This window comes from Pelmatolapia mariae, linkage group LG10_11 (genome assembly GCF_036321145.2).
Source record: "Pelmatolapia mariae isolate MD_Pm_ZW linkage group LG10_11, Pm_UMD_F_2, whole genome shotgun sequence".
Lineage (NCBI taxonomy): Eukaryota > Metazoa > Chordata > Actinopteri > Cichliformes > Cichlidae > Pelmatolapia > Pelmatolapia mariae.
The window spans coordinates 4796848-4822190 of NC_086236.1; the positions used below are offsets into that span (position 1 = coordinate 4796848).

Sequence of the window (25343 nt, forward strand, 5' to 3'; positions counted from 1 at the left end):
GAGTTCTTTGTGTCTGCATTGTGGACATGTGTCCCTATTTAAATTTCTACTCCCAACAAAATGATCAATGCTACTATAGTATTTATTTTAATCCTGAACAAACATTTGCAGTACAAAACAAAGGACAGTGTTGTGCTGAAAAACTAAATGCTCAAGCATATGCATCAGCTTCTTACACGGTGCACGGTGATGAATGATTTTGTTGTTGAGCTTGATCGATGAGAAGGTAAAGTATGAAAAGAATGAAAATAATTACAGCATGTACGGCTTGTTACAGTGTTCCAATGACATTAAAATATTGTATTTAGAAAACTGAAAAGATGAGAGTCTTTCCTTTCTTGGTATTGATCAAAAAAAATTACGACTTTTTGGTAGCAAAAAGTAGTCGATTGGTTTTAAAAGACTAAAAGTGATAAAGGATTTACTGAAGCACAGTGGTCCTTTACCTCAAATCATCCCTACCTTCCTCTCTTTGCAGAGCACCTAAAGGTGGCACTGGAGGAGTACATGAAAAGGATGCCTAAGGTTCGCATCTTGAGGACGAAGAAGAGGGAGGGGCTGATCAGAACTCGTCTTCTTGGAGCCGCTGCTGCCAAGGGGGAAGTCATCACCTTCCTGGACTCACACTGCGAAGCTAATGTCAACTGGCTGCCTCCACTGCTGGGTGAGAAACACGCTTACACACATCCATCCAGCAATCACTGAGGTGCCGATGACATATCTCCCATCCAAAAATCGGTACGTGGTCTTATACCAAAATTTGCAAGCCAGATAGGGTGTTATTTCCACACCCAATAGCAATTCAGTCTGACGGCTTCCTTCAAAGTACGACATCAGACCACATTGTTGTAATAAAAATAGCAAATGCATGTGGTTGTGATCACATAGTTATGATAGCGCTGCTATGATATAGGGTTCTAAGGATAAACATTACGTTTAAAAATGAGTTCATGTATACATAAAATGTGTACATCATAAACACTGCAGTACCTATGTAGAGTTCCAGACTCACTTAATAGTTTATCCAGGTTTGTTCCCTTTCACATTTCCAGTGACTAATATTCTGCTGCCTCAGCTACTTTCTTTATGGTTGACTAAAGTAAGGTGACTACCAATGAGGGCATTCACTTTTCTGTTGCCACGTTTTTTTCAACATACTGAGACTCATCTCCCACAGCAGTGCCACTGAAAACTGAGACACCACACAGGTGCAGTTGGATTGTTGTTATATGATGAATTGGAGACATTTGAGAAATAAATTCATAGTTTAACCTCCTAGGACCTGGCGTCCACATGTGTGGACATCACATTTTGGGTTATTTCTTCTTCTTCCGGCGCCCCCCGTGTGCGGCAGCCTGTTACAGCAGCTCTGGTCATTCTGAGTTTCTTTCTTTCTTATCTTTTTCTTCTCGTAATTTTTTATAACTAACGTGTTAGTAATTAGACTCTGCAACCATGCTAGTTCTGGTCGTTTTTCTTAGTTTTTTTCTACTTTTTTCACCCGTGTCTGGGGACCCAGAGCAGGGATCCTTTGTTTACAGTAAGGATCAGCTGTTAGCGCTGCGTCCTGCAGCGGTACTGCCGGCGGACAGACTCGACATTCCCAGCGAGCTGAGGAAGAAAAGACGGGGGTGTCGTGCTGGGAAGGAGCGCCGTCGCCCGAGAAGGAGACGTTATCGACCATCTCTTCCTTCTGTAATTATTGGAAACGTAAGATCTTTGCCCAATAAGATGGATGAGCTCACGTCGCTAACCTGGTCACAGAGGGAGTACCGGCAATGTAGCATCATGATGCTAACGGAGTCCTGGCTAACACCGCTAACTCCGGACACGAGCGTGACACTACCGGGATTTCAGATGCTGCGAGCGGACAGGACGAGAGACAGCGGTAAGAGGAAAGGAGGGGGACTGGCAGTGTTTGTGAATGACAGATGGTGTAACCCTGGGCACATCACTGTAAAAGAACAACTCTGCAGCAGAGACATTGAGCTGTTAGCCGTTAGCATGCGTCCGTACTACCTGCCCCGGGAATTCTCGCATGTTATCGCAGTAACAGCGTATGTCCCCCCCTCGGCCAACGCGGATGCAGCCTGCGACACTCTCCACACAGTGGTCAGCAGACTGCAAACACAATCTCCGAGAGCCCTCCTCATAATATCAGGGGACTTCAATCATGCCTCATTGGACTCCACACTGCCCACCTTCACCCAGTATGTGACATGCCCAACCAGAGACAATAAAACACTGGACTTACAGCTCATCACCTCTCCCTCCCCTGGGCAGATCTGACCACAACCTGGTGCACCTTGTCCCTGTGTATGAGCCCTTGCTGGTGCGCAGGGAGCCACCAGTCACCCGCACAGTACAGAGATGGTCGGAGGAGAGCGAGGAGGCTCTTAAGGATTGTTTTGAGTCGACTGTGTGGGAGGTGATCTGTGACGACCACGGAGAGGACATCGACAGCCTTACTACATGCATTACTGACTATATTAATTTCTGTGTGGATAACACCGTACCTACCAGGACTGTACGGTGTTTCTCCAACAACAAACCTTGGATTACCCCAGAAATTAAAGCTGTCCTCAAATCCAAAGACAAAGAGGAGTTGAAAAGGGTGCAGAGAGAGTTGAGGGGACTGATAAGGAATGGGAAGGACAGCTACAGGCAGAAGATGGAGAACCAGCTTCAGCAAAATAATGTTGGTGAAGTCTGGAGAGGCCTCAGAACCATCTCGGGCCACAAACATCAGAACTCTCTGCCTGGGAGGGATGTGAGGTGGGCAAATGAACTGAATCATTTCTTCAACAGATTTGATTCAGCCATGAGGCAGTCTTCAACATCGGCTGCAGACTCACCCACCCCCACTGCTGCTGTTCCACCTCTGACACCTCAGACACTTCACACCTCCTCTATTCACCCTGCTCACTCCTCCCCACCCCCAACAACAGCATCCAATACACACTTCAACCTGAGCCTGAGGCTGGGAAGAGTCCCACAGCTCTGGAAAACCTCCTGTGTTGTACCAGTGCCAAAGACTTCACGCCCCAAGGACCTCAACAGCTATAGGCCGGTGGCTCTGACATCCCACCTGATGAAGACCCTGGAGCAGTTGGTCCTGGCTCAGCTTCGGCGCCTGGTAAGCTCATCACTGGACCCACTTCAGTTTGCCTACCAGCCTGGCATTGGAGCGGATGATGCCGTCATTCACCTCCTACATCGTTCCCTCGCTCACCTGGAGACCGCTGGAAGCACTGTGAGAATCATGTTCTTTGATTTCTCCAGTGCCTTCAACACTATTCTTCCCTCGGTTCTGAAGGACAAGCTGGAGAACTCTGGAGTGGACCATCACCTCACTACCTGGATCCTGGACTACCTCACCGACCGACCACAGTATGTGAGGACTCAGGGCTGTGTGTCGGACAGGGTCGTCTGCAGTACGGGGGCCCCACAGGGAACGGTTCTGGCTCCGTTCCTCTTCACCGTCTACACTGCAGACTTCTCCCACAACTCCACCCAGTGCTTCCTGCAGAAGTTCTCTGATGACTCTGCTATAGTCGGCCTCATCACTGATGGGGACGACAAGGAGTACAGAGGACTGACTCAGGACTTTGTGGACTGGTGCCAGCTGAACTACCTCCAGATCAATGCCAGTAAAACCAAGGAGCTGGTGGTAGACTTCCGCAGGCACAAGCATTCTCCACTGCAACCACTGAACATCCAAGGTATGGACATTGAGGCTGTGGACAGCTACAGGTACCTTGGTGTTCATCTGAACAACAGACTGGACTGGACTCATGAAGAGACTGAACAGGCTGATCCGAAGGGCCAGCTCTGTTCTAGGATGCCCTCTGGACCCAGTGGAGGTGGTGAGTGACAGGAGAATGGTGGCTAAGCTGTCATCACTGTTGGACAACATCTCCCACCCCATGCAGGAGACTCTGAAAGCACTGAGCAGCTCCTTCAGTGGGAGACTGCAGCACCCACGGTGTGGGATGGAGAGATTTCGCAGGTCTTTCCTCCCCACTGCTGTCAGACTCCACAACAAAGACTTTAACTGATCAAACACACAGATCCACACATGTGCAATAACACTAATGTGCAATAATCTTTTCTGGCATCGTGGTATTTTTACTCAGTTGTATATAGCATTTGTATTCTATTTTTTATCTTATTGTATATTTTATTCTATTTTATCCTACTGTGTATAGTATTTTATTTTATTCTATTCTGTACAGTTGTGTACTGTATTTATTCTTATTGTATTCAAATTTTTGCTTCACAACTTTTGCACTGTCCACTTCCTGCTGTGACAAAACAAATTTCCCACGTGTGGGACTAATAAAGGTTATCTTATCTTATCTTATCTTATTTAGACCAAAATACTCAATTTTGCTCTACAAGGGGCTGATGTCCACTTACGAGGACATTATACTGCTACTGTTCTATCGAAACGAATATCCTCTTATGTGGTTCTCATTTTTCTTAGAAACAAAAATCAGGTAAAAAAAAAAATCTGGTAATTCTTTGTTTTTACATTCATCGTGCCCCAATATGCCCAAATATCAAAGAGAAATTAAAAATGCATGCCATGGAAGAGTTAATCACCAAGTTTTTGTCCGTTCTTGCTGTCTCTCATTCACTGTTAAATTGCACTACTGGGTCCTCGCCGTGACTCAGAGCTGTGTCCACAGTTTGTAGCCTAATGATATCTTGTGTACAAGCTAACTACAGCATATATCATTATGGTAATGGTGTTTACTTTATATATCAGTTGTATCCACCAGCTTCTTGCACACTCCCAGTTCACATTGCCCTCTTGAACCATTAAAATATCAAAAATATAAGGATGAATTTCTACATTTTCTACAGAGATTTATTATTATAAATTCTTTTGGCCACACTAATAACATTTACTGCATTAAACAAAAAGAACATGTTTACAGACGTTCTAGCAAACAACTTTTCTTTTGGTAGAAAGACGTCCAACACAAAGCCAGTCCAGGCAACATATTAGATTCATTCAGCATTTGAATATTGGCTGAATGTTTAAATGTAGCACTGTAATTTTCATGTTAAATTATTGCCAATTGCGACAAAAAAACAAAAACATCCTGAAATTTCTGTTTTCCGAAATGTTTCACTTTTAAAAATTGCTCCAAAAATATCACTTAATTTCCAAAAGAACATTTCAACCATTTTGACAGTTTAAATTTCAAATATTTTCAAATTACTTTACTTTCACAAATATTCAAATTTTCTTAAAAAATAACTTTTTGTTTTAAAAATGCCTCACTCTTGCAACAAAAAAGACAAATCTAAAAATGTCAATATCTGACAAATGTCAATTTCCAGATTTCATCGCTTTCTGAAAACGTGATCACTCCCAAGGTCATGGAGCACAGGAATGTACAAAGTCGTGTTACTGCTGCAAAATTGCTTTCACTAAGAGAGAGCCAATCATTCTCAAACACGGAACTATATGCACACACACACACGCACTCACACACACTATCCCCGCTGTGAGACGGAGTGCTTCTTCTTCTGACTGATGGACTTGCTCACTACCTCATTCTCACTTTATCAATTACCTCTTTCCATTAAGGACCCATGTTCAACTCGGTTTCCCAGCATGGCGCCATTCCCAGTTGGAACCATTTCACAGCAAACCTTATGACCCATGTTACCTCTCTGTCAAGCTGTTTACACATCAAGCGGGAATAGGACGTGTGTCTGCCAGTGCGTAACATAAACAAGCAGCTATGTTCATTACAGCCCACTGTGGCACTTTGATTGTTGTCAAGAGTGAAAGAGTTAGGGCTGGAGGCTGTGGAAAAGTGAACATACTGTAGTTGCACTGCAGGTTTGCATTAGGTGCAGCAGTATCATTACTTTGAATTGGCAAAATACATGATTTTTCATCTGAAAGAGGAGCAGAAACTATAAATATTTTTTTGTATTTTAATAATTGTTGAATCCAAATATAAAGTTATATTGTTTGCTGTAAAAAATTCAAAATTCAAACTCAGGTATAAAGCTGCATTTTTAAAAACTACATCTATGGTGGACAATTTTCCTATCCTCTTCTGGATGATCAAAGACCTTAACTTATGGAGTGCTGTTGCCAAGAATCAGTTCACAGCTGTATCCAAATGTTAATGTTCTGTGGAAGTCAGTAAAAGGAAGAAAACGTACACTCACACTCATATGGCAGCAACTCAGTGCATTAGGCATGTAGACATGGACAAGAAGACCTGCTGAAGTTCAAACCAAGCATCAGAGTGGAAAAGAAAGTTAATCTAAGTAACTTGCCGTGGTTGTTGATGTCAGACAAGCTGAGGATTCACTATTGTCTATAGAGAAAATACCAGGGTATGCAGAAGAGCATCTCTATTCTATTCTACTCAATTCAGTTTTATTTCTGTAGTGCCAAATCACAACAACAGTCACCTTAAGGCGCTTTATATTGTAAGATAGACCCTACAATAATACATGCATCTCTGGTGCACGACGTGTCAAACTTTGAAATGGGCTACAGCAGCAGAAGACTGCACCAGGCACCCTTCTTCTCAGCCAAGAACAGGAAACAGAGGCTGCAGTCCACATGGGCTCACCCAAACTGGATATCAGAAGAATGGAAAAATGTCCCCTACGCTGATAAGTGATTGCACCTTACTTGAATATTTTTGCTGATTATTTTCTATCTCTTTATGACCACAGCGTACTCATCTTCTGCTGGCTCCTTCCAGCAAGATAACACACCATGTCACAAAGCTCAAATCATCTCAAATTGGTTTCTTGAGCATAACCGTGTTCAAAATTCACTCTACTACTATGCTATGAAGAATTAAGATGGTTGTGAAAGCAAAGGGAGGTCCAAGCCAGTAAAGTACCGGTGAGTTTAGATACAAACAAAGGAGAGAAAAAGGGGGATAGAGAGGTTATGACCAAAGGATGAATCACTAAACAAAAACTAAATATGATAACACAAACAGAGGCCCAAACAAAACAAGGGTTAACCAAGACTAAGTTTCATTTATTATTGTCCATATCACAACTTTTCTGCTGTTCCTTGCGGTTTGCCAGCATGCTACACAGAACTTCAACTTCAAGAGGTGTTACTCTTATTTACTTATTGCGTTAAAACTTTACTGTAAATATACTATTAGAGCAGAAACTGGCGCAAAAGCTTTAAATTAAATTTGTAAGCCTGAATGAAAATGTAAAAAAGGAATTTATCTTAAGCACGCGGTGGGTAGGACAGGAGACAGCATTTCATCAATCGTGAATCCCTTGTCAGGCCTTTTCCACTGAGTGACCTCCATCAACAAACAGGCATCTCTCATTTAGTGACTGTCAATCTGAGTCTGACGTGTGTCAAAAGCACAGTAGAAAAGGGGCATTGTACACAAGCCAACAAGCACATACATAAAGTACACACATACAGCAAACAAACACATAACTTGTCTTATTTATTTTTTTATTTAACTCAACATTATTCAAATGTCTCTCTATGTGTATCTCACAGACCGAATTGCCCAGAACAGGAAGTCTATTGTATGTCCAATGATCGACGTCATCGACCACGACAACTTTGGCTATGATACGCAGGCAGGGGACGCCATGCGAGGGGCTTTTGACTGGGAAATGTACTACAAACGGATTCCCATCCCTCCAGAAATGCAGAGGGATGACCCCAGTGAACCCTTTGAGTGAGTAACACAAGTTTAAAAGTAGTGCACTTTAAATCTAATCAGTGATTTAAAGCTTTCCATACCTATTTCATTTAAATATGCATTTAGATTTTGAAGGATTTTATTTAAATGACCTAAATGATGAATGATAAAATGACAGTAATTGAAGTCCACTCCTCTAAAATGCTTTTATTGAGCATAATCTTCTCGTTATCCAGGCTGAGCTGTTGAAAGTCTCTTTCTAATAAAGGCGTATGTCGTACTTTGTCTTGTGAGTAAAGATGATGTTGGTTTGTGAGGCTTATTTTCTCCCTACTCTGGTGTAAGTGAGTTGCCAGGATCACACATTCAATGGGCTGCCTAGACAGAAAGTAGACATGATATGGGGAGTGAGTGTCTTTATAGAAATGATAATATTTTTAGCAGGATGCCTCCCATCACCCAAATTGATACTATTTTACTATATTGATAAGGATGTTGATATTTCCATTAAGAAGATGACTTTTGTTTGCTTTGTGTACAATTTTCATTTTCAAAATACTGTAGTTCATGACATGCATTCACTCCTACTCCAGTAATGTTACTGTTGGGATTTTTAAAAAGAATGGCAGAATCAGGCATTATATCGGATGTTTCTTAAAGTGGAGATCAGCTCTTATTTTTTTGTCTGCTTGAACATAAGTATTGATTACAGTAAAATATATTTAACAAGGAATACTATGGCCTATTAGCTCTTAGCTAAATTATGCTAGCTTAGCACAAGGCTAAGTTTATCAGATAAGCCAGTTTATGCAGAATATGAAAGTAACACAAATTACATCAAAGTTCTGTAATGCAAACTACCCCTAACTATGAACACATTCATTTTTGTAGTGAAAAACATTTGTATAATTTTGTATACATTTTTAACACTGTAGAATGTAAATTGATTCCACTTTTTTTTTTTTTGCTTTAACTAAAACTGGTCCGTGTATTAAGCCATGCTGATGAACAGTCTCTCCGCCTCTAGAGGTGGCCTAACGCAGTCTTTTTATGTATTTTATATGCTTGAGGTGTCTGTGTGGGGTTCTCAGTCATCCAGTCATTGTAGTTCTAAGCACTTAATTTGAAGGCAACCTGGAGCTAAAATAGAGGTTTGAATGTTAAGTAGATAGAGCTACGATGCCTGAGAACGATGCCTCCATCAGCTTGTAGAACTAAAATCTTTCAGATGAGAGGTGAAAAAACATCTTCATATTTATCCATCCATCATTTATCCAATTGGCTCTCTTTAAATATTGACAACATTTTTCCCTTCTGTATTTAGTGATGACGTACCGACATTTTTGTCTTTTATGTTTTTCACATTTCTGTTCCCAAAATCCGTGCTCTCATACATCAGATGCTGCACTGGAAGTCAAACCCTCCCAAGAAGCCACTTCACTGGTGCACTGCAGTGCTCATCTAACTATACAGATTATAGCAACAGATGAACTGAACTGTATGCTTAGTGGTTCTCTTATGTACAATCACACTGTTATAAAACAGCACTTCATGAGTGAGAACATCTAGAGACAGCTGCCAGATTCCCATTTGTGATGTTTTTCCCTTATGAATATGTATAATCTGTGTTTTGTAGGTTTGGGACATTTTAACAACAACAGGAAACAATTTTTGAGGCTTGAGGCTTTATGTTTTTGATTTGTCTGTCCCCTTCTCAGGAAGTCCTCAAGGGAGCTTCTGCAAGTTTGGCTCAAAGTTTCACTTGGACGCAAGAATGAAGTGATTAAAATAACTGGAAGGATAACTAATAAATATTAGAATAACTGTGCTTAAATGTCAAAGAGTCAAGGTCATTGTGACCTCACAAAATACCATTTTAGATGTTAAATATAACATGTTACACACATGCACTGACATGCATGTAAAATACAATTTGACTGGTTGGCATGTAGCAGCTTTTTGGTAATTCTGCTTTTATGACTGAAGCTTAAAAAAAATCCACTGGTTTCCCCTGTTGTATGTTGCCATGTGTCCAAATGTGACAGTGTGAGATAGAAGAAAGACGTGTAGCTTATGGACAAGAAAGTATGGAAGTAAGTTAAAGGGCAAAATCTGACTTTCTCCTGGCACAATGAACAATAATATAATTTCTGAGGATAATTGTGACACGACAAAGTGCTGAAGTTTTTTACCACAAGATGAGCTTTCTTAATTAAGACAGAAGCTGAAATTAGACTGGCAACTCCGTCTCGGCTCCTTTGCTTCACTTTGTCTCAGCTGTAATTAAGTCCTTACCCCCACAGTGTTCCACACTGACTGTGTTCATATTTACATTGATGTAGATTTAGACCAATTGTTTGGAGCAACACTATTTTTTTCAGGCAGTGTTGTGTAATTTGAGTTTTTTTTTTCCTTCTTGCCCTGTCAGATCAAACAGAATCTCTTAAATCTTAATTGATCGAGGCGTAAAACACTGTGTAAATAACTGTGTAAAACACCTTTTTTATTAATCCCACTAATATAGTCAGTGTGTAGAAGACTGGTTATGTATTGGGCTAAAAAAGTGTCATCAATCATCTGTGATATGATAAATCATGATATGTAAGTCTGTGAGACTGTTTAAAGGTCAAATATAAAGTAATGCAGAGAGAATCCAAACAATTTCCGCTTGACCAAACATTTGGTGTCAGGGGGCTGGGTCTGCGACCCATTATTTTGAGTTTATTTTGTATTTTTGATGGTTACATTGTTAAGTTCTTGCGTTATTATTCTATTTAGGGTTTAGTTACGTTTTGGTGTAGTTGTGTTTCTTCTCTGTCTCCTTGTTTATGTGTCTTTTCTGTTTTCCGTGTGTGTTCTGTGTTGTCAAGCTCGTGTTGTCTTGTCAAGTCCCTTTCTTGTTCCTGTTTTATTGTGAAGTGTCTGGTTTTCATGTTTAGTGCGTTTTGTCGTACTTCATCTGTGGCATTCAGGTTCATTTGTCCCCAGGTGTTTTCACTTCCCTCATTACCCTCCTGTGTATTTAAGTCCCCTGTCTCTCTCTGTTCAGTGGCAGGTTGTCTGTTTAACTCGTCGTATGTCTATAGCTTGCTTGTGTCTTCATGCTCCTGCTCAAGTTCATGTTTGTGCTCTTAGTATGCCCCTGTTCAGGTTTATGTTTATATATTTGCCATAGTTTTCATGTTTAGCTCTAGGTTTTTCCAGTTTAGTTTAGCTTTTGGTCTTTGCCTTAGTTTACCATTGTCCTTTTGATTTCTAGGTTTTACTACCAGCCTAAATAAACTGCTCACCCTTTGTTACCCTTTAGTTTTGTCTTCCATACGTATGCTTTTGGATCCGCTCCTCAAACACATTGGCCCACCTGGCCGTAACACTTGGTGAACACGGAGAGGAAAAAATACCCATTTAATAGGAAGAAACGACAAAGCAAATTGTGACAGAACAGCAATTTAAAAATCTAGTTGATTGTTTTGGCCTGAAACTAACATGACGAGAGGGTTGACAGCATTGCAATAGACAACAAATGTCCCAGGACAAAAAAGTGAGTGTGCAGGGACAGTTTCCAGGCAAAATATTCTTATTCTGATAGATTTATGTGATTAAAACATTAAAAGGGGAATTTAGAGACCCAAGAGGCATACCAGTGTTCTATAGGAAGCATCAAGTGACCTTGGTGTGCTGGCCAAAGCAAGGATGGAGCGAGTAAACCACCAAGTTTTTAGTATTTCATTTAATATTGCTGTCATTTAGAAAATAAATTGAAAAATCTGTTAATTTCATTACACTGCACTTAGGCATTCGTTTATCATGTGTACGCATTGTGGAGCTGTGAGTGAAAATTTAGGGTTGCATCAGATAGCATGCCCCACAGAGGGCACAGGAAGCATAAATGTTTTCATCACGCCAAATGGTTTTTATTTTAATTTTAAAAAATGAAGGACTGTAAACAAGCTGCACGAGTGTTAGAGGCAAACCCGACACAGTGTGCCCAGAGTAATTATGATGTGTTAAAGACATTAAACAGTGTTGGAGAGGAGTACAGAGATTTCTGTAATCACTGCTTATTCATTCATTTAATTATTTTCACCCTTGAAGAGGGAAAACTGCAGAAACCTGGCTGTTATCACCAAGGGACTCATATCTGTGCTCACTGCTCACGAGGCGTGAGAAGCCCTAGAGTGTTTCTCACCGTTGACAGTACAGTAGCTGCACTGTTTGCCTTTAATTGATCCTCCTCGGGGACGACTTTGGCGAGAGCAGACTACCTGCTGGCTCACTCACCTCCGATTTCCACCTGATGAAAAGCTTGTAGCTATGACAACCTGCGTGTGTGTGTGTGTGTGTGTGTGTGTGTGTGTGTGTGTGTGTGTGTGTGTGTGTGTGTGTGTGTGTGTGTGCTGTGATATTTCTGCAGTGAAGTGGACCGCATCTCGTTTGGGGGATAGAAAGATGAGAATGATGCGCTTCAGTGTTTGATTGATTTAGTGCTGCATCATTTGGGGTCAGGTCTTGAGTGGAAAGTTGGGGGTTAAAGATCGGATCTAGTTGGTGAAGTTCTTCACAAGAAATCTGACATACTCTTGTGTTTGTGTGCGCACCTGCTGCCCCAGTTTTTGTGCCTCAGGTGTGCAGCAGCAACAATCATGTACAGCAGCCACATAACAGCTAACAAGCCTCGCGCTTAGCAGCACAGATCTTGACACAGCAGACAGAAGCCACAGTGCTCTATAGTGGGTTAATTGGTTTTGTACTGTGCAGAGCATCTTCATTATCTGGTGAGAAATGGGTACCGCTAGGAATACATGCATTCTGACTTACTGTCTGTATTCCTCTGAATATTCTCACTCGTTTTATTTTCGCTTCCAAAAGGCATATACCATTGAAAGCAATGACCAGCTTAGTTTATTTATTTTTTTTTTTTTTTCAAGGTCACAAAAACAGACTTTATGTGATTTTCGGTCCAAGCACTGGGGGAGCTGTTTCAAAACTGTCCTTTTCTCCTTTGTAGAATATTCTGTTAGCAGGTGGATGGTGAGCTTCGAGCCATTATACTTCTAACAGTTCCATTTCCGGTGTATAATTTATTAGCTAAGTTGCTTAGGTTTGCATTAAAAAATCGTGTGTAAATGTCAGAGATCATGATTCCCATGAATACATACATACCAACACCACTGCAAGAAAAGCAGCTGTGGATTTTGCTCTAAGGGTGGCCTGAAGGGAGAAGGAGGGAGTCAGTCTGGTTGAAAACTTTCTCTAGACTCCACAAGAAAACTTTTAATGCCACATTAAAGCATGTTAAACTTCCTTTACATGTCCTTTGCAGATTTAATTCACTATCAAGGTAGATGCTGAACTTTATTCATATTAGAAGGATACATGTATCCCATACAATCAGCTGGTTTTTTTTCCTTCCAAAACATGTGGTTTTATGTTAAAAAAATTAGTGTTATTTTTAAAAATGGAGCTGGTAGATTTTTATTGAGAGTGGGCTAGGGTTAGGAGGGGAATAGAAACGAATGTATCAGAGCAACAACTCTGGTTGTGAACTTTGGAGACAACATTAGTGATGTGAAGCTGAGATGGTTTGGACATGTGCATAGGAGGGATAGTGGATGTTGAATATGGACCTGCCAGGCACGGAGAAGGTTTATGGATGTATTCCTTTTCAACGTCTGTGTTTTATAACCATACCTGGACTTGTAGGTACAGTAAATATGCAAGAATTGTTCCAGTATGAGGGTATGTGACTCTCTCTGGCTGTTACTATTAAATAGAGCATTGGCACGTGTAATACACGTCTTTTAACCATGTCATTTTACTCAACAAAGCTGCTCTAACTGACCTTAAGTACCGTACTAACCTACACATTATTCATGAAACGGGTCTGAAGTAGCGCTGTATTTATATGCACTGATGATAACAAGTTTGGCCTTTTGAATAAATCCACACTTCAACTCACACAAAGGTAGGGCTGTTAGATTTTTCTGTTTGGATTTTGTCCTTGGCAGGTTTGATATTACTGTAGCTGTGATGCTTCTACTCTTTATGGATGTGTGAGGGTTTTATGTAAAAGCTGTTGTACAAAATGCAATGCAAGCAGTGACCTTGTGTGTTACATTGGGTCTTTTAGGTCACCAGTGATGGCAGGCGGACTGTTTGCTGTGGATAGAAAATGGTTCTGGGAGCTGGGAGGATACGACACTGGTCTGGAGATCTGGGGAGGAGAGCAGTACGAGATCTCCTTCAAGGTAAATATGTATAGATAATATTAACCATTATATCATGTTTTTGCCATCAAATTGAGGATGTGAAGCCAGATTATATTCTTGCCTTTAACCTGTTTGTTAATGGTTCTGTATGGAGCCACTCTGCCATAGTTTTAGCCTTTCATGATTACATCAGTTAAAAAAAATTAAAATTAAATAAAAGATATCCTGGAAATTAGAGGTGTTCCCAGACAATGTTATAGTCCTTTCATTTCCCTCCAGCAAATCTATAAAGTACTCAACTTTTTTTTCCAAAAGGACCTAGGGAGTTGTTTTTGTTCTGGCTTTGGGAGTCAAGCTGAGAGTGTATTTCTAATGTTTCCCTTTAACTCTATTAGTATTTCCTTCAGGCCACACTTCAGCCACATCTTAACAAGCTCAGACAGCACTGAAAACGCTCGTAATGCCTATTTACTTTTATGTCTACTTTAGCGTCAACGCTGTTGACAGAGGGGGTTGAAGGTGGTAGCAAGATGTCCACGGGAGTGTTCTTTTCTTCTCACCAAACATTTCTGTGATCAGATTCATAGTAGAAAAAGACAGAAACACAGAAAATCCCTTTGTGTTTCTCGGAATTGGATAGAGCAAATAGTTGTACATTTATAAAATCAGTATGTTTCTCACACTAGCTCAGTGAATCATTACACCAGTCCAGCCGTTGTTGTTGTTGTTATCATTATTATTATTATTATTATTATTATTGTTATTATTATTATTGTTATTATTATTATTGTTATTATTATTATTGTTATCATCATTATTATTATTATTATTGTTATCATCATTATTATTATTATTATTATTGTTATCATCATTATTATTATTATTATTATTATTGTTATCATCATTATTATTATTATTATTATTATTATTGTTATTGTTAAAGCTTAAAGTTTGCATTATTACAAGTATGGTCACTGGGACCGATGGGTTGGTGCAAAGCACAGACTGTAGCCTATAAAAGATGTGTCCTATGTTTGGAGGCTCATTTAGCTGTGTATCACTGCCAACTTGGTTGTTTTGGAAACAGAAGTAAAGTGAGCTTAGTTTCATCAGGAAAAATCACTTAGAAGAACTGAACATGAGATATAGAAATTAACGTATTTGGCCATTAGACTCAATTAGATGCAGCATGGCAGAACAGAATCCCAGCAGTTACAGGATTTACGATGCTGGTGATGGTAAAGATGAAGACTGAGGCTTGGGCGGAGCTCTGACTGAGGTGCTTGTGAGGTGGAGATGGGTTGCTTGAATGAGAGTTTGAAAGGGAGAAAGACAGAGAGTGCAGATTTAAACAACGCAAGGCAGAGGCTGATTGGCTCAAGGGCAAGGAAATGATTGGACTGGAGTAATGATGACTGTATTGAGATTGACAGCGTGGGAAAGTGGTAGTGATGTAATGAACAGAAAGCAGCTTAACACCCAGGAAAGCAGGCAGATGACTGATTACGGATCTTCCTTAGTGAATTTATGCATAAGCTTCATTTAGTATCACAGTAAGTTCAGACCACGGTAAGTTGAGCAATTCAAGTGAAAGAGAACTACTTTCGGCTGCCCCTTTAAACACAAGGGATCACCACAGCGGGTAGCTTGGCATTTTTGATTTGGCATCCTATGCCCTTCTTGATGCAACCCTAAAGGTATTTGTGTCTCCTCCTGGGATCAAATCAGTTTTCTTTTGCTTGTTAATTGAATGTGTAAACCAATCACTGAACTGGACCTTGATTTTGTTCTGTTTCTTTCATTCACATTTTTCATCAATTTAATTGTAAAATAATATAACTAATAAAACATATAGTCTATAGATACACTATATATTATGCTTTTGACTACATCTGCATCTGACTAAACTAAGCACAAAAGTAAGGACATTTGTGTTTGGTTGATTAACGCCAGTTTAATTATCCTTAAACGATACCTCATTTTGAAAATTGCATTTGTGGGTTGAGAAGCAGCGTTGAGTATGTGGTTTGCACCCATGAAAAACCAAATCAAAATCAAAGATTCTACTATTGACTCCTGTTGGGTGTCATTTACTGGATTGGATTATTGAAGTCTTAAGAAACAAGAAATACTGGCAATATAAAAATGTTTTTAATTCATTTATTCACTCAGTAGCATCCTGAAGAATCATACACAGCCACAACAGCTTGGCACTTCATCCTCATGCTGGTCACGTATTGCTTTTGTCAGCGTTTGTCACAAGTCTGCCAATGTTGTCGTGTGAGTCACAGAATAAGCTGTTTGGCAAATAAGTTTTTTATGGGTGCAACCCATATACTCAACTCTGCTGCTCAACTCACAAATGCATTTTCATTACCACTGGTATAAGATTAGAAGCACCGTTACTACAAAGAAATAATCAACCAAACACATATTTCCTTCCTTTTTGTGCTGTTTATATGCCCATAATTTCTAAAAATAACACTGAGCCACTGTATAGTTTCTATGAAAGGTGAAAGCGTCTACAGAATTCTCAACATTGTGTGTACTGGGCTCTCAACATGCTTTTTTTAATCTTGATTGAGTTGGGTGTAGTGCCAGCTTTAAATGGCCATGTCAGACAATTATTTTTTTTAGCGTTTCTGTGCTGGCTTTATCTTTTAACTAAAGGTTTACTGGTTAGCATTAGATTATAGCAATGCACTCATTTGTCCAAATTTTGTGGTTCTGATTCAAAAAACAATGATAAGAACCGTTTGAGGTCTAAAGTTTTAAAATTTCCAGAAACCAATGGGTGAAGTCACAGTGGCTATATAAAGTTGTGAATATAAGAGAAGGTATTTGCCCAGTGCTTACCATAAATTATAACAGATACAGATGAAGAAGATGAAGAAGAGGAATATTGATGTATGGATGTCTGGGTGGGAAAAAAAATGGTTTCTGAATGACTGATTAATTCCAAAAACCAAGGTCACCTATACCTGGATACCCATACATCATGATGCAAAAGTATAATCCATTTTAAAACTATAATATGATGGATTGTACTGCAGTTGAGTGTCTTTAGGTCTGAACAAAAGGTGAGGATTAGAAGCCGGGCATGTGAAACAAATGCCTAGGCTAATGCCATCAATGGCCCAGGGCTGAGCCTGGTGAGAACAGCTTTTATGTTTTAATACAGTTTTGAAGTTTTCTGTCTAACTTAAGTAATCATTAAGATAATACCCTTTACCAAGGTTATTATTTTGGTCAAGATTATCACTATTAATTTTTCCTATTAGTGCACGCCTTGCTGTGCCTCTTAAGTCTACTTTATATGCTCAGATATTCAATTTGGTTTCCTTTTTATTAAGATCCCCATTAGCTGATATAGTGCAGACAGCCAGTCTCCTGAGGTGAGAAGATTAACAGGCTCTCATACTAATCCTTACAACCAAACTGCTGCTCCCACAGACAGCCGAGCCCTGCTTGCATGTGAAACACAATTACTTTACTCAGTGGTACAGTTAATCTAAAGCTCCATCCTGGTGACAGCGGTGTGGGAACACCAAGCATTTCCAGCTCACACACCAAGATAATGTCAGAACATAAAGGCCCAAAGAGCAGAAGCAATGTGACCTCACAGGGAGGGTGAAAGGGACAGTGCAGGCATAAAACTGACTGCGGAGTCTTTATATTGCTCGGACGAGCTTCATTTATGCAAACATTTGGAGACAGAGCTGCTCTGGAGGCAGAAATAATTAAACCTCCATGGATGGAGCCAGAAAAAGGGTATTTGTTCAAAGAAAACATTTGCCAACTTCCAAATAGTTGGCAGGGTAAAACTTTTCTAAAAACATAAATTGAAAAAAATGTTTTTAAAAGAATGTTATTTCATATTTATGGATTTAGCACTGGATAGACACAGACAGCTACAGACTAACTTTCCTACCCTTGCCTGTGATAAAATCATCTTATTGAAAAAATAAAAAGTACACTTGCTTTCTGGTTCTTGTTTCCACAGCAACATCATCAAATAATATGTCTTTGCTCTTAAATATCATGTTTGATGTGGATTTTTTCCCCTTCCTGCTTATTATAGATTTTTTTTATATTGGCCTTTGGTCAATTAAATTTACTTGTGATTTCATTAAATCACAATAAAAGTCAACTCAAGGGATGAGACCTATAATATAGACAGAAATATAACTCATCCCTTTGAGGAAACACGTAGTGATAGAAATAAAATAATAAACAGGACAAAACTCAAACTTTGGAACAGAGAAAAAACACAGCTAATGGATGGAGAGTAAGAGAAAGGGAGTCATGGAGAAGTGCTCAGGATGCCCTGTAGCAATCTATAGTAGGCCTACAAAGTAATGGTTCAGGTGACCCTGATCCAACCTCTAGTTGGTTGAAGAATAATGTCAAAAGCTGATGTTCTGTTTTGTCTGCTCAATGTGAGGTTTTCAGGATAAGATTGGGCAGATTTAACTTGATTCTGGTTTTGACAGGAAGCTTCTGTTGGGGAAATAGCTCTTTCTAGGTCTTCTTAAGACTCTTGCTGCAGCATTTTGGATCAAGTGAAGGCATTTCAGAGTGCTTTTAGGGCAAGCAGATTACAGTAGTAACAAATGCTTGGACTAGTTTTTCAGCATTACCCTGAGACGGGATGCTCCAATTTTTATAGCGCTGTGCAGGTTAAAAAAACAAAGCAAAAAACAAAGAAGGTGTGCGAGTGTAAGGACAAATCTCAGTCAAAGACGATTCCAAGGTTCCTCAGCATGCCAAGGTAATGCCATCCAGTGTAAATCTAGTCCAGGTGTCACGCCAGACTCATAAGGCATCTCATAAAACATCTCGTTGAAAGAAAACACTTACTCACACACACACACACACACACACACACACACACACACACACACACACACACACACACACACACACACACACACACACACACAAAAACACAAGGTCAGTCCATTCAGATTGTTGTTCTAATCCCAGAGCATTAAAATGCAATTGATGCTATTGTATACTGACTTTAGATTTAGTGCTGCGAGCATTTTGTTAGATCATTATTATTCATGCAGTGGAAGCAAAACACATGACCAGGCCACTGAAACACAGAATAAAATCAAACTCTATGCATTCATGTTTTATTTATTCTTGGACACGAGTACAGACAGCTCAAGTTCTTGTTGCACTTTAAGTCAGTGCTGGATTTTTTTTCTTGCAGCAACATATTTTATTTATGCATTTGGAGTGAATTCAGTGGTTCTGTAGTTTCTTTTCTTGAGCTGAGCTGTGAACACTCATGCGAGCAGGGAGACTCTAGCTGTACTAGAGTGACAGTGATGACAGCAGAGGGTCATGAGAACTTCATGCCTGGACGATATATTAGCTTAATGTTACTTGGACCGTGAAACAAATTTTCATGTGACGAGCTTACACACCTCATTAATGAAAGTCGAGCAGCTATAGAGGAACGTTAACTGGCCTGACAACTCTTTTTCTTTGTAGATTTCTAGATAGTCAGTGGTTTTGTCTTATTGTTTTAATGTCTGTAAGCTTAGTCTGCAAGTTTAATTAAAATTTGAGCTCCGAATGTGTTTAAAATTTGAACCTGACATAGAGAGCCAGAGTAGTTTTGGCTTGAGCTTGACTGTTAATTCCTGCCCTTGGAAATGGCAGTTGGCAAAACAATTAAACATGTTAATGTTTAATGAACTTCTTCATAATGAAAAGCTAAATATAACTTTCAAGCCATGTGTGCCAAGGTTTATGTTAATTGCTTTCAGAACCTGAAATATTTACCTTTTGTTGCCAACCAGATTGTCAGTTTAATATTTTTACACTGTCAGAATAATTCAAAATATATCCATAATTCACTGGCACACATTAGTGTCTCATAAAGTTAAAACCCAACACAAACAGATTAATGTCTTTATGGCAGTTTCTACAGGATAGCTATTTCTTCCACTTGTACTGCAAAACCAATATTAAAACTGCTAAAAGAAAAAAAGTGTTGTTAGGCAGTTGCTGCAAAAAATCTCATAGAGCAGCCCATAGGAAATGATTTATCCATTGGAGTTCAAAAATATTTTTAGTGTATTTTAATCACTAAAAATCCTTGAATAATAATATTTTATTATCAAACTTGTTTGAAGTTAAACACTAAACATTCCTTGAACATTTGGGATTCAATCCGGCTTTTATTTTTCATTGCCTCCTGTAAACTCAATTAAATTTTATTTATATGGCACCAAATCACAAGAACAGTTGCCTCAAGACAGTTTTTTGCAAGGTAAAGACCGTACAGTAATACAGCTGAAAACCTTAGAGTCACACAATCCCCAATGAGCAAGCACGTGGCGACAGTGGGAAAGAAAAGCCCCCCCCTTTGACAGAAAGAAATCACCAGGAGGCTCAGGGAGGGGCAGCCATCTGCTGTGACCAGTTGTGGGTGAGGGGAGGGAGACAGGACAAAAATTTAATAAAAAAAAAACTCATCAAAAATCATAAGGTGAGAGTGAGTTCATGTCAAAATCCACATTTCGAAAAATGTTTTTCCTCACATAATCTAAAGTTTGTGTATGCTAGCTTATCGATTTTGGTTCTAGACCAGGTCATATGAAAAACTGTGAAACAATAAAGACATCTGGCAGAATCTCAGATTTCCACATGGTGCTTTGATCCACCAGCAAAGGTAATTCTGTTTTTGCTCTGTTTTATTTTGATTTGCTTAAAAGTTTAGTTTTCACTTCCCCATAAGTTGCTGGCTAGGTTTAAGAAAAGATCAGCTTTCTGTTTATTACATAAACACCTTAGCAGAATTAACATTAACTTTGAAAAAAGCCATTAAATAGTTAATTTAAATGTAACAGCAAGAGATTCTTTAGAAGCATCCATATGTGACATGTTGCTACTGAGACATGTCTGAGTAATGCCATAACTCGGTGCCAAAGGACACTGTGCATATCTTTGAGATGCCAGTGGGTTTGATGAATTGACAGCACTTGATGACTTGGAAGGACAACTAGCTGATATTTCAGTCTTCAGTATTTGAGATGCAATCTGCTCTACGTTCCTCTATAGTTTCAATGTTATCATCTCTGCAGGCTGGGAGCCACTGAGCCACACGTCTCAGGAAACTAGGGAAAAAAATGCTTTGTATTGCTATCACATCTACATATGAACTGCTGTGTAGTAATAGGTTTACAGTTAGAGATCGGCTCAGTTCAATCAAAGGGTTTGCCGCGATCCTTCAACGATTTAAAAAACGCAAACTATTGAAATGTATGTCTGTTTAACTAGAAGTGATGTATAAAACATGTTCTTTTCCTTCGCTCATGTCTAAGTTGTCAAACTTTCCCCACGTTTAGCCTGTTTAGTCTCATATTAACAGACTTTTCTGCAGGACCAGCAGCGCCAAACCACTCTTTCTCTCTGCCTCTCTCTTTGGCTGTCTTCAAACTTTTGTTGATAGTATTTACTTATGTTTCAAATGAGCTTCTCATTTCCATTCATTTAGTTTTGCTAAAACAAAACCCATTTTCCATCCCGCCTGCTGTCTTTAAGTCTTTCTTTTATTTCTCGCCCCTTTCATAGCCTCCCTTTCTTCTCATGGTCTGTTTTCCTCATTGAAAGCCAAGTAAGCAAATCATCACAGTTGCCTTTGTTATTGCTGGAGGATTAAAATGAAGACACACTGTTGAATGTCTCTGTTATGTCAGATAGACAGCTAAAAAGAAAAAGAAGCAATGATGCTTTAAAGGAAGGTTTTTTTTTTTGTCTGAAGTGTTTGTCTGAAGAAAAAGGTACTTAAAAGCTATTAAAAAAGTAGCAAAAACCTTGTTTTCCTATAAAACGGCAGAAGTTTTAGTAAATCAGTTGTGTTTTTTGAATACCAACAATATTTTAATAGTGTCGTAACATAAGCATTGTATCAGTGATTTATCAGAAAGACTTTTTCTCATCTGGTCCTCCTTCTTAGGTGAAGTCAGGTCACCATCTTGTCATAATTTGTTTTTGTGCCCCCTGCCTCCTCTGCTCTGTCCTCTCATCTTTATTACATCTTCTCTCTCCTGTTGGTCTCCCAGGATTTATAAGCCTCTTCGAATCACTGTACCTTATTCCTCCTTCTGCTCAGCCATCAGTCTTCTGCTCATCTCTGTCGTCATCTCCTTCCTTCACCTTGCTTTACCTTTGTCCATTTTAAGATTCAAAGAGATGCACAAAGCTTCTAAACACCATAAAGATTCATCAGATGAAAGCGTTCTTTCCCTGTCTTTGTGTCTCTGAAGCTGTGGATGTGTGGTGGTCGGATGGAGGACATCCCTTGCTCCAGGGTAGGACACATCTATAGGAAGTATGTCCCCTACAAAGTCCCTGGTGGGATCAGCTTGGCAAAGGTAATTCTTCTCACTATGTGCAGTGGATCAGTGATGGATTTTCTGCATACTGTAAAAGCAAAATACACAGGCTCTAACATTACTTCTGATACATTTAAGTCATAGGGCAACAATTTATTGTATTCTATAAAATAGTAGAGAACTAGTCAATGAGATAAAAAGCCTGATCAATTAAAGAAAATCCTTTTCTCCATTCCAGGAGCTCTTTTTTTCATTTTTTTAAAAGACTAATAATTCAGATTTTTACTGAATTACAGAAGTATATGGTAGTATAATGCTATACTATAATATCCTAAGGAGTACTAGAAGGAGTATTCAATCTGGATTATGGTACATCCCATCACATGCTTGCTCACACTCACCACCCCATACCCTTTAAAAAAAATTCTTATTGTTGCCAGTAAGATTTTTAATAAGGAATGAATGATTAACCGTCAACCAGCATGCTTCAAACAAGAGTAAACATTTAGATAAACAGATTTTTGACAAACTAGTGTTTTGTTTGTATTCACACTCAGGGTTTAAAAGCAATACAGAAACATGATTTTTGGATCTCTGCTAATGATGACTTTATATGGAAGATGGGATGTTTTTAGTAGATAGGTGCATGGGTAAGTGTGTATTCATAAAAGTACAAACACACACACACACGCACACACGCACAAGCACACACACTGTAGCAACATCTGTGCCTCTGAAGTCCACTGAGCAATGAAGCTGAATGCATCAGCTAGCTAGCCTTTAAATGAACCTTTAGCTAATTAAGCTCAATTAAACAAGTAAACAGAAACAGAAACCCTGCATGTAAACACACATGCTATACATTTGCATGCACACACACAGAGTGGTTCAGAATAACAAAGTGCAGGGTTTGTATTTTCTGCATCCTCTGCTAAGTACACTACTCTTTCATCTCAGTGTACTTTACAGTCTGCTCAGCATTCACTCATAAAAGACCACCAGGCAAGAGGCAGCAATATGCAGTGTATCCACTATCTACAACTTATAGCCTTTCCAGGTGCTACTGTGAAGAATGAGCTTAAGTTCTTTTGTTATTTTTTTTTTCAGCACCTACGCAGAATAGGAAATTGTCTAAAAGTGCTTAATCATCTGAGGTGTAGCCAAACACCATTCATTATGTATGCCTCTGCTCTCAGCCTGAAACATGGCTCGGTATAGCTCAGTGTGCAACTGAAAGTAACTGGCTTTGTTTTGTTTTTCTGAGGAACAGTCTCTAACTTAGCTTCATTGAAATGGTGATGTCCCTGAATCACCTGACCCTTTACATAAAAGCGGATAGTTCTTTTTTTTCCCGTTTGTTGAGGTATCATTTCAATCAAAGCTGAATCAAAGAGAGCACTCTATAGGTCAGTTTCAATATATGTAGCTCAAATACAATGGTCAATGGTGGAAAACGGCAACAATAAAATGCCATTGTCTAGGCAGATTCCTAGAGACAAATATACAGTAAAAAAAAAACCCACCATACTAGGTAAACATAGTTCACACCAGTCCATGGCAGCTCTCCATATAATTGGTCTCACTGTCAAGAACTAAAGGACCTACACTAGGGTACTTGTTTGCAGGTGGAAACACAGACAGCTGCAGAATCCATCGACACAACACATAGTTGATGCATTAAAGTATAAAGCCACAACAAATTGAAGAGAATGGGAATGTTAAAGTTTGCATTACTCATAAGTGGACCCTTAAACCTTTTTTATGACTCCCATTATTGATAATGTGTTAGAGATTCCTATTTTATGAAATTTGAATTGTCTGCTAACAAAAAACTATTTTAAAGAATTAATCCAACCATGTGAAACTCTTTTTAACTTGATTTCAGAATCTAAAACGTGTAGCAGAAGTTTGGATGGACGAATACGCAGAGTATGTGTACCAGCGTCGACCTGAGTATCGGCACCTGTCTGCAGGTGACATGACAGCACAGAAAGAGCTGAGAACCCGATTAAGCTGTAAAAGCTTTAAGTGGTTTATGAATGAAGTGGCCTGGGATCTTCCCAAACACTATCCACCAGTAGAACCTCCTGCTGCTGCTTGGGGAGAGGTAAGAGCTGGATTAGTTCATGAAACTGCTTTCATATATGTAGAGAAATTAAATAAATAGATATGTGATTGCATAGAGATACAAACTAAAAAAGAAATGAAAAAACACATCTGGAAAGGTTTTTGTGTGTACAATGAATATGGAATAGCTAATCTGAATACATGTCTGCAGTCAGATGTCATAATAAAAAATAATAAATAAATACATTTTTAAAACATCTGTGAATTCAACTTTGTTTCCATTGTGTTTTCATAACTTCAGAGACTGTACAGGCATAGGGTATGTTTCGTGTTTGATTTTTCATTTAGAATCCCGGACAAGCCCCCAGTTGTAACCGGCTGGCTCAACTAATATGACTCCACACAGTCACCTCCAGCTGCACTGGGTCATACATGTGTAACATGCCTTACGTTTCTGACATATGCTGCAAAATTCCCCATTTCTCCAATTGACGATGGCTGCTTTAACCCCCCTTTCAATAGCCGGGCATCCGCCTGTAGCCACAAAGGGGATATTTACTAATCACTCACCAATTTTTGTACACAAACTATTTGCTGAAAGTAATTAGCTCAGAGCCTGGATGCTAAATTGTATTCTGCTGCTGTAAATAAATTCAAATAGATATATTATATAATACTGCTGTGTGTAGGTCAAATAAATCATTTAGTATCAGAAAACAGGCAGTTAATGAGCATGTTTCAGTTGTGCTGTAGAGAATATTTTCGAGGCAAAAGCAAGATGAGTAATTATACCAAATCAAGATGAAAATTATTACAAAATGTATGAAAATTAACTCTGCTTAATGAAAAGGTAAAAGTATTTTTCCAGCTTTCTTTTGAAAATATCTTCAGCTTCTAGTTCCCTGTTTATTTTTCTGAGAATCATGTTTCATGCCTAAGGGCTCTTTTGCTAACTCAGTTCACAGAAAGAAAAATTTGTGTATTCACAATATTCAGATTCTGCTATCAATGTACCCAAACTGAAGCCACAGAAGTAAAGC

General features: G+C 39.2%; 1 protein-coding gene across 1 annotated transcript in view; it reads left to right on the top strand.

The window, feature by feature from the left end:
* Positions 1–25343, top strand: part of LOC134636166 (polypeptide N-acetylgalactosaminyltransferase 10-like) — a 98278-nt gene that overhangs the window by 67168 nt on the left and 5767 nt on the right. The window contains exons 5-9 of the mRNA XM_063486019.1: positions 479–664; positions 7526–7709; positions 13804–13921; positions 22168–22275; positions 24122–24343. Coding sequence (XP_063342089.1) covers positions 479–664; positions 7526–7709; positions 13804–13921; positions 22168–22275; positions 24122–24343 — 818 coding nt within the window. The remainder of the gene's footprint in view (positions 1–478; positions 665–7525; positions 7710–13803; positions 13922–22167; positions 22276–24121; positions 24344–25343) is intronic.